Source organism: Lycium ferocissimum, chromosome 2 (genome assembly GCF_029784015.1).
Source record: "Lycium ferocissimum isolate CSIRO_LF1 chromosome 2, AGI_CSIRO_Lferr_CH_V1, whole genome shotgun sequence".
In the NCBI taxonomy this organism is placed as follows: Eukaryota; Viridiplantae; Streptophyta; class Magnoliopsida; order Solanales; family Solanaceae; genus Lycium; species Lycium ferocissimum.
The window spans coordinates 43,602,837-43,613,111 of record NC_081343.1 but is presented as its reverse complement, the minus strand read 5'-3'; the positions used below and the strand labels follow the sequence as shown (position 1 = coordinate 43,613,111).

The window sequence follows — 10,275 nt, the reverse complement described above, 5'->3', positions numbered from 1 at the left end:
TACATCATAGCCTTTGGTCCTTTGCTTTTATGATACGGAAACGGGCCAAATATACCCTTGTACCATCGGAAAAGGACTAAATATACCCCTCATAATATTTTGGGTCCAAATTTACCCCTGTTATTATCCTTTGAGTCTAAATATATCCCTATCACTATACTTTGGCACAAATATACCCTTCATATTAACGGAGGGACACGTGTCACCGTCCTATTAGCCTATTTTAAATTATCTCTTAATTAATTAAAATCCAACCTATAACCCATATTCAATTAAAAGACCCATAAAATTCAGGTTCAAAGCTTCTTCAATTGCTGCTTCTGCAATCCTTTATCCGACAGTAGTAGTATTCTCCAATGGCTGTGTTTACAAATGAGGAACAACGAATCAATTATGGGTGTTATAGATTTGTGTTGGTTTTGTAAACAAATAATTTTTTTTTTTTTTTTTTTTTTAAGAAATGGATGTTGTACGTTTTTATGTAGTCTTTGTGCGTAATGCAAATGTTTTAGGACAATTACAAGCGAGTGTTTTTGGAAAGTGTATGTGCTTACCCTTGGAAAATAAAAAGAAGAATAGAATTAGGCACGAAAGAATATTCATTTGCTCATTGGTTTGGTTTTCTCTTCTTTATACCAAGGGAAATTTTCATCCATAGTTATCGAATTGGAGGTCCATTGTGCAAACCAATGCTATTATTTTAATTTGCGTGCACGAAAATGCTTTGTATTGAAGAAGAAGAAGAAGAAGCCACCATTGAGAGAGAAGAAGCTGATAAATTTTTCAGTGAAAGAGAGAAAGCAGCCATTGAAGAAGCTTGACTCAAATTTTTCGGGTATGGGTATGGGTTTTTTAATTAAGAGATAATTTATGGGTTGGATTTAATTAATTAAGAGATAATTTAAAATAGGTCAATAGGATGATGACATGTGTCCTTCCATTAAAATGAGGGGCATATTTGTGTCAAAGTATAATGACGGGGGTATATTTGGACCTAAAGTTTAACGGCAGGGATATATTTAAACCCAAAGTATAACTAGGATATATTTAGCCGTTTTTCGATAGTACCGGAGTATATTTGGCCTTTTTCCGTTTATGATATATCTACTCCCACCTACTACCCAATGAAAATAGAGTATTATGTAAGGACCTACCTACTGAACTCACAAGTTTATTTATTATTATAATCTTTTTATGGTGGACTAAGAATTTCAATTTAAAAACCACTACTCCATTGACAAGAAAAGATACCCAAAAAAACAAGGGGCTAGCTTGCTAGAAGACAGTACTTTATATAGTGACCACCTTATCTCCAATTACCTCAAGCCAAATCCCAAACAAACCAAAAATCAAAAAACCAAAACCAATCATGAAAAGAGCTAAGGTAGTGTTCATTTCAACACCAGCACTAGGCAACCTTGTTCCAAGTATTGAGTTTGCTAAACTCTTGACTCAAACAAACAAAAACCTATCAGCCACCATACTCTTAATTAACATCCCTCAAAGGCCACTTATCCAATCCTATATTGACTCTCTCACCACCACCACCGCCACCGGAAACATCCATTTCCTCCCCCTCCCCGAGGCGGATCAACCGTCCCCCGATCAATTTGAAACCTCTATAGGCTTCTTATCACTATTGATACAAAATCACACGTCACAAGTCAAAGATGCTCTTATTAACCTTATTTCAGACTCAGGCTCAGGGCAAGTTGTTGGATTCTTTATTGACATGTTTTGTACATCCTTTATTGATGTTGCTAATGAACTAAACATCCCATGTTATCTTTACTTTGCTTCACCAGCTACTTTCTTGAGCTTCATGTTACACCTCCCAACTTTAGATGCTCAAGTTAGTACTAATACTGCGTTCAAAGATTCAGCCAATGATTTCAATATACTTGGTTTCTCCAATCCTTTCCCTGTAAAAAGCTTCCCTTCATTTATGCTAAATAGACATATAGATGGTTACTTTTGGTTCCGACATCATGCAAGAAGGTACAAAGAAACCAAGGGTATTGTTGTCAACACATTTCAAGAACTTGAACCTTATTGCTTAAATTCATTGGTACATGCTGCTAATGATGTTGTACCGCCAATTTATCCTATTGGCCCTGTAGTAGATCATATTGGACCAGCTCAATGGCATCAAGATTCTTGGGGTCATGAAAATGTAATGAAATGGCTTGACAATCAAGAACCATCATCAGTAGTATTTTTGAGTTTTGGGAGTATGGGAAGTCTCAAAGGTTCACAAGTGATAGAAATAGCAAAAGGTCTAGAAAAATCAGGGCACCCTTTTTTGTGGGCAATTAGGCAAGCACCAAAGGACAAAAGAGAACTTCCAAATGATTTTACTAACTTGGAGGAAATTTTACCTTGTGGGTTTTTAGAATCAACCAAAGGGAAAGGGCTAGTGTGTGGGTTGGTCCCTCAGGTTACAATCTTGGCTCACAAGGCTATTGGAGGATTTGTGTCACATTGTGGCTGGAATTCAATTCTTGAAAGTTTATATTATGGGGTACCAATTGGGACATGGCCTATATATGCAGAGCAACACTTGAATGCATTTGAGTTGGTGAAAGAGTTGAATTTGGCTGTGGAAATCACAATGTATTATAGAGATGGCACCACATTGGTTTCATCAGAGGAAGTGGCAAATGGGGTTAAAAAATTAATGGATGGTGAGGTGAGACAAAGGTTTAAGAAAATGAGTGAAAAGTGCAAGGAAGTTTGGAAGGAAAATGGCTCATCTTCTAATTTTCTTGGAGGCTTGATTGATGAATTAATGGCTGGGATTTGAAAAAGGGGTTAGCAAGTCTAACTTGGTGGGCTTTGATTGACTACAATGAAGTAGAGGTTTCTGGAATAATATTTCGAAAAAGTAGAATAAAAAGAGATGTCTACTTCATTGTAATTTTTCTTTGTTGGTGCGTGACTATATCATTTTCCATGTTTTTGTTATATTTTACTTTTGTTTCTAGTCAATATATAGATGTCTATATAATAAACTATTATAGAAGCTAGGTTACTAGGGGTATATTTTAAAAGAAATCATAACTTGAATGCCAAGAATATTCGTCATATACATGTACAAGTGTGAACTTGAAAGGCATTTTCCCTTTAATGGTCATATGCCACCCGAATCTAGATTAGTTGATTAGCTAATTTCAAATATGAGATGACTGAAAAAAATAAAAAATGAAGTGATTTCATATTTATAGAAATATATTCAAATGTCTAATTTCAACCTTTATTTTTCCTCGTTATCTAAACTAGTTGACTTTTATGAAATAAAAAGAAGAGTCCAGCAATCATATTGAACTTGTGTATCTTTCTTCTAATAGATTGAGTTGTGACTAGAATATGAAGGTATATAAATTTTCCTTCCCAAAGGTAAGAACTCAAAAGGGTACTAAGCATAATTTAATATCAATTCAAGGAGTGAAAAGTTTGCATAATAAACCACAAGCAATGCCTGCTTTTTCAAATCTAGCCAATAGAAGTAACAAATATGAGAATTAATGACTTGTGAAGGGCTATATTTTTATTTATTTGCAGCTCTATGACTTCTCAGGCACTGAGTTGGAGGACATGGATGATACATATCAATTTTCCTATGAAACAAATAAAAGTAAAATTCGAAGAAGTTTACGTGATCTTTACAGCTTATTCTTTCTTGTTCCCTTGGCTGCTCAGATAATGTAAATGGCAATGAAGTCTTTAAAGTTCAGATACTAGTGGATTGAACATTATTGATTCCCTCCTAGATGATCTAATGAGTTGTTGACATCAAAAGATGGTTAAAATATTTTTTCTAAAGTTTGATTTGACAGTCCCAAATTTCAGATATCTTCATACGAAAATAAACAATTTCAAAATTTTAAATATTTTTATCTAAAATTTGGTTTGACAATTCACGTGTTTGGAGTTTTGGATCATTAAATCTAACTAATTTTATCAATGCCTTGGGAAATCAAAAGCAACAAAACTCAAGGATCACCTTTGAAATGGAGTACCACCTTGAAAGACAATAATCTTAATCCTATTTTTTCTTGTAAAAAAAAAAAATCAAAGATATTATATGGACCCAAATTATTAAAAGAGTTGGCCTACATCTAACTTCTAATCATATTTATGTCTTCCTCCAATTAAAAAAATCTTCGCTCGAAGTTTAACAACAATAAATAGAACACAAATTTCAAAAAAAAATAAAAAATCATGGGAAGATAAATAATCTTCAAGAACTCAATATTGAATTGAAATTCTTAAATATGTTAGAAATAATAGAAATTAAATGAAGAAATTGGAAGGAGCTATTATGTACACTTAACAAAAAGTTTCTTCAACAAATTTTGTCATGTCAAAAGAAAAAAATCAATAAATATCAATCTTATTTTTGTTGAACTAATGTTATACATATGATCACAATTACGTAGATAAAGAAATTTTGTCTTCCAAAAACTGAAGAGAAAAGACTATTAGGCCTCATTTGTTTTCATTAGGATTAAGACGTCTCAATCTGAATGCAAATCTGAATAGTTAAGATGTTGTCTCTAGATCTGAACACTAAATGATTAAGACTATTTGTTTTTCAACGTCTGAATGTGCATAGAAATGTATTTATTTAAACATAACAAATTTACAATTCAAATAAAGAGTAATTAAATATTAGAAAATAAATACAAATTTAATAAAATAAAATTTTTATTTGATAAAAAAATAAAACATTTATGTTTGCTAGTGATGAAGGATATGTTTTGTAGTGACGGTGGGTTGTGGGGATAGGGGTGGGGGTGGTATGAGTGGGGGGTTAGGGGTGGGCATGGGGGTGGGTGGTTGGTATATAGGGTGGAGTAGTGGAGGGTTGAGGTAGGTGGTGGGAGTGGGGGGTGAAGTGGAGTTGATGTTCATCCATACAAAAATACCTCTTAATAATATTAAGACCTGATTAAAATTTAAGACATATTTAGACCACTTAGATCTTAGTTAATGGCCTAAGATCTAAACCATTCATATTCAAACCTCTGTTAAATGCAAACAAATAAAAAACTGGGGAAATACTTTTTATCTTTTTCATGTGTATTTTGTTTGAAAAAAATCCTACATTTTTTTTCTCCCTTTATATTCTACATTTGTTTTGGGAATAAAACTTAAATAGTAGGTGAAAGTGGCTATCAAGTGCAATTCCTACTTTCAGGCCTCATCAGACACCCGACCCGAACCGTTTAAAAGACTTGCGCAAAAAGACTAGTCTGTATAAACAGGAAAAAGCTCGACTCTCCTCTTTCATTGCGCACTTCTCTTAGATCTCACATCTCAGGTATCTCTCTTTCTCTTTCTTTTTCTCTCCTAATCCACTTAACCAAATTGCCAATTTTTGTTTTATCTTACCATGAATTGTATGTATGCTTTTATCTGGATTTTTTTTTTTTGGGAACATTCGTTAAGGTAGAAGTAGGGTTTACATGAGAAAAGAGTGTAGTGTTTGATAGTAAGTTTTAGTTTATCCATTGCATTCTCTTCTGTATTAGTAATAAATCCCTCTGTCCCAGTGTTACAGTTCGGATTTCGAGAGTCAGACTTTTTAATTTTGACCATGCATTCGGTCCTACAATCTTTCAAGTTTTTTGAAAAATAATTTATATATCTAGAAACTACATAAAAAGTACTCTGAGCCGAGGGTCTACTGGAAACAGCCAGACCCTACTGGGTATGTTTATGTTGTTGTTTAAACTACATAAAAAGTACTATAAGTCATAGTAATTAACAATTTAAAATATTTAAAGGGCATAGAAATAAATTGCAGTCAAAGAATTTCTTGTTTGATTCTCGAAATATGAACTGTATCACATAAATTGGGACAAAGGGAGTATTGATAATTAAGGACAAATATTTTACTAATAGTGTCACTTGTTGTAAAGAATTGTTTTAATTAGGAAAAAAAGAGTCAAAACTCATTAAGATGTACAATGGAAACAATTTGGACGTTGGGAATCACTAGTTAGGGTAGTTGCGTGGGTATCTGGTGTTTATGAAGTAGAAGTTGTAAAATATGACTAGCTATGTTGAAGAAACCTCAAAGGGCTGTAGTACTTGATTTAGGTTGTTATGCCATGGTCTTTTTAGCGTGTAGCCGAAAAGATAAATCATTTACCATCACACGAGCTATAGGAGGGCTTTGAATGACAGCACTAATTTAGAAAGATTTCGTCAATTGAAATGTCCATGAAGTCTTCTTTTGGATGGCTCTGAGTGTGGAGTTCATGTATAATGTATTGAATATTGTTTGTCGATCTCATATTGGAGCTTCAAGTGTTAAAAAGGAGAGAGATTTAGTTATTTTCTCTACAGTGTTTCTTCCCCTTGTAGTAAACAATATTACAATAGTTCCTGATCAGTTAAAGGCGTGTTTAATCAAAGTTGTAAGATTGCTGCAGCTTTTGCTGAGTTTGAATGGTATATCCACTTGGTTTAGCTAATTCTTAATTTTCTAGTTCCTTTCTGTATCTCTTCTTTTTAAATAATGCTCAAGTTGCTTTGGCGAGTAAGGGGGCTTTGTTGAAGAGTCCACTGCCGAAATATTAGATTTTTATTGGAATTGAAATCTAGGATATATTAAATCTTGGATCACATTAAGCTTCTATGATTTTTGAAAATTTCCCTGTGGGTTTGTTCTAAGTGTGAAATGTATTCTACATCCAATTACAGACAATTGATCAATTCTTAAACTCTTTTGGTTGCAAGTTGCAAGAATTGAACCTGACACTGGTCGTACTAGCCTCCAGTCTGGCATTGTAGTCATCTTACTCTAGTAGGCACCCTAGCCACATCTTAGCTGTCAGTAAGACCCACGGCTAAGTGATTTTTCTACTTTGCTTTGGCTACCATAAAAATGCTACCAGAACCTACAACATCATGAACCTGCCATCACTTGAAGTAGAGCTCTTCCTCACAGACAATTTTCTGTCCAAGTTTTTCACACTTCCTCTGGAACTTCATAGGCAATAACGCTCGTGCGCTTTTCTTCTCCTTTTTGAGTCCATATCCTAAGAAGTTGACCAGAAATTTTATCATGTCCTTAGTCTGTTATCTTTTGGCTCTTGTCCCTGACTTAGATAGTCTGTGTCATCTGCAGCTTGCATCGTGAGCTCGTTGCCCTCAATCCCTCCCTTGCTAATGATTCCTTTTCGACAAACTGGACAGTATATTCAGAATGTTCCTCGCCTTGTTGGACCTCAAAAGGTGCTGAACTTGATGAAGATAATTCTCCTAATCAACATTGTTTAATCTGACATTAGCTCCTTTAGCTCCCATTGTTATGGGATTAGAATTGGTAAACCAGCTGCTTTGGTTGGTACTGCTTAAAAAATGAGCAGATATTTGTTACCTATCAAAATAAAAAGGAAAGAGTGGACTCGTTATTTGCTAAATCTATAGGAGATGATATAGATTGGCCAACCTCAAGCTAGGAGAAAAATAGAAGAAAAGAAAACTCAGCTTGACTAATAATTTTTATACCTGTACCTCTCTTTTGGCCATCCTTGTTACTGCTCCTTATTTAGTTAACTGCATGCTCAAGCTTTTTTCAGTTAAAGTACCTTCTCTCTAAATGTAAGTATGTAATCCACATGCCAAATGAACCTTAAATTTGGAATGCTAACCTGTTCCTTTTAATTTGTGTTTGAGAAGCACAGGGAAGGGTTAGAATGACATTCTTTTTGTGTGTATTGGGATGTCACGGGATCAGAATGACATTTTTTTCTAGGTATAGATTTGCTTTAAGAAAGAAAATTGGGTTGCAATTGATTTTGTTGTCCAGGGCAATCTAGGATTCTCGGCGCTGTTTATACTTGAGGATTGCCCTGCTGTCAAGTCACTCACCAAGCTTTTCTTATGCCCTCTGTTTGATATTGAAATGAGGACATCCCTCAGCCAGGTAGAGTGGACAACACATTCCATAGATTGAGATGACTTGCAAAACGATATATAGTACTCGGGAGGGGGAGATAGTTGAGTAACTTGCTGAACTTTCCATAGTCAGATATTATTAGAGTTTGTACAAGAATACAAAGGGGGTATTAGCATGTACCTGTTTTAAGCATTCAAGCAAAATGGTTCTCTATTTTATAGCTATGACTTAGCTAACAACTAATTGGACCTTGGCTTTCTAGTGCAAAAAAATGGTGTAGAGAAAACTTTTCTTGTTTGGATATGATAATATTCAATACTGAAAGCGGCATAGCTATGACTTAGATTACTGCTAATAGGAATTTGCTCTAGAGAAAACAAAAGCGGGATAAAGAAAACATTATCGTAGTTGCATATGATAGTATTCATTAATCCCATAGTTAGATCTATCACCAGAAGAATTTGAGCATCCATGATGAGGATTAGCGAGTAATTCACGAGGTACAGTTTGGGGCAGAACAAATTTTGGGTTGATTTCTGATTTTCTGCTTGGAACTGTCATAAATAAGACTAATGGAGGCCAAAGGCTGATGGATGAAGTGAAAGAGAGATTTGGGTTAAAAATTAGTAGGATCTATGGCTGTTTTGGCTGCACAGGTGCTACAACTCTAACTAATGTCAGCAATTGTAGCAGCAAAAATAGTTAGGACAAGAAGATGAAGAACTGTGTGGTAATCTAGTGACACCTCCTGAAACAACCCCTTAAGGTGCATAAGCTACCAGTAGGAGGGATTGCTAAGGTTGCTTGACAACTAACTGAATCTTCCTTAAAGTATTGTAAATTGCTTAAGTAACTACACTTGTTTGAAAAAAAAGCATAGTCACGTGTTTAAGCTCTTAAAAAAAAAAGCATAGTTACGTGTTTAAGCTCTTTATCCTACTGGATCATGACATGATAGATTGACATAACATCTCTGCTCCTCCAATAATTCTAAGAAAGTCGGATGTCGAGTTAACTTTAACAAAATATCAAGTGTCGTTGATTCTAGAATATATATTTTTTTAATTGATTCTAGAATTCGTAAGGTCTAAGGGGACTTTCTGGTTCTTACAGGGGACTCAAGTCTTTTTTGCTATAAATATTAACTTATGGTGCAAAAAAAATAAAAAATAAAATCTGAACTCGATAGTATCAGAATACACACACTTCAAATGTCCAAAAGTTTTATCCATACAGGTGGAAAGTTCCTGAGGTTGTCAGTCATGGTAATTTTCAACCTCAATTCCTATGGCAACTTATATATTGTTTTCACTCAATTTTGCATCCTTCTTTCTTCTGTGTTTGATTACGTACTTATTCTTCAGACTTATCCACGGAAGGGTAAAATAAATGAACTAAGTTTCACTTGCTTTGAAATTTTTATCTAACAAGCTCGAGCTATTAAATTTTTATCAGGTATACTGCAGATAAGGAAAAAATGTCACGAAGGTATGATAGCCGTACAACAATTTTCTCCCCAGAAGGTCGTCTCTATCAGGTTGAGTACGCAATGGAGGCTATTGGAAATGCAGGTAGTGCTATAGGCATCTTGTCCAAGGATGGTGTGGTGCTGGTAGGTGAAAAGAAAGTAACATCCAAGCTGCTTCAGACCTCAACATCGAGTGAGAAGATGTACAAGATTGATGATCACGTGGCGTGCGCTGTAGCTGGAATTATGTCTGATGCCAACATACTGATCAACACGGCCAGGGTCCAGGCTCAGCGGTACACATTCGCTTATCAAGAACCCATGCCAGTTGAACAACTTGTTCAGTCACTATGTGACACCAAGCAAGGTTACACGCAGTTTGGTGGACTTCGCCCTTTTGGAGTTTCATTTCTCTTTGCAGGTTGGGATAAGAATTATGGCTTCCAACTTTACATGAGTGACCCAAGTGGAAATTATGGTGGTTGGAAAGCCGCAGCAATTGGAGCAAACAACCAGGCAGCTCAATCAATTCTTAAGCAGGATTACAAGGATGATATCACAAGGGAAGAGGCTATCAAACTTGCTCTTAAAGTGCTTAGTAAGACAATGGATAGCACTAGTCTCACTTCAGAGAAACTTGAACTATCTGAGGTATTTCTCTATAATGGGAAAGTCAAGTATCGAGCATGCTCTCCCGACACTCTGAACAAAATGTTGGTGGATGCTGGACTGACTCAACCTGCAGCGGAAGAGTAGTAAAAGAATGTCTTTTGATCGGGATTTGACATCATTGACTCTCTCTACACCATGTGTGGCATGTTGTACTAAAACTAAGTGTGGTGGATTTGTGTCTTATTACAACTGCATACTTATGTCAAATGCTTTCCGGTTTGAA

The 10,275-nt window shown here is 35.2% G+C and overlaps 2 protein-coding genes across 3 annotated transcripts; both read left to right on the top strand.

Annotated features, from left to right (window-relative positions):
• The first annotated feature begins 1,218 nt into the window (after positions 1 to 1,218).
• Positions 1,219 to 2,966, top strand: LOC132038785 (UDP-glycosyltransferase 43-like). Its single transcript, XM_059429384.1, has one exon. It carries the CDS (start codon positions 1,370 to 1,372, stop codon positions 2,801 to 2,803), a length of 1,434 nt encoding a protein of 477 aa, XP_059285367.1. The 5' UTR covers positions 1,219 to 1,369; the 3' UTR covers positions 2,804 to 2,966.
• Positions 2,967 to 5,253: 2,287 nt separating this feature from the next.
• LOC132038759 (proteasome subunit alpha type-4) lies at positions 5,254 to 10,275 on the top strand. Of its 2 annotated transcripts, none has more exons than XM_059429382.1 (2): positions 5,254 to 5,323; positions 9,368 to 10,275. In XM_059429382.1, the coding sequence occupies exon 2, from the start codon at positions 9,390 to 9,392 to the stop codon at positions 10,134 to 10,136; it is 747 nt and encodes a 248-aa protein (XP_059285365.1). In that variant the 5' UTR covers positions 5,254 to 5,323; positions 9,368 to 9,389; the 3' UTR covers positions 10,137 to 10,275. The 2 variants fall into 2 exon arrangements, with proteins under 2 accessions (XP_059285365.1, XP_059285366.1); XM_059429383.1 differs by lacking the exon at positions 5,254 to 5,323 and adding an exon at positions 7,916 to 7,939.

Excerpts from the sequence above, each read along its gene's own strand:
- LOC132038785 (XM_059429384.1), top strand. The coding sequence starts at position 1,370 with ATGAAAAGAGCTAAGGTAGTGTTCATTTCAACACCAGCACTAGGCAAC.
- LOC132038759 (XM_059429382.1), top strand. The coding sequence starts at position 9,390 with ATGTCACGAAGGTATGATAGCCGTACAACAATTTTCTCCCCAGAAGGT.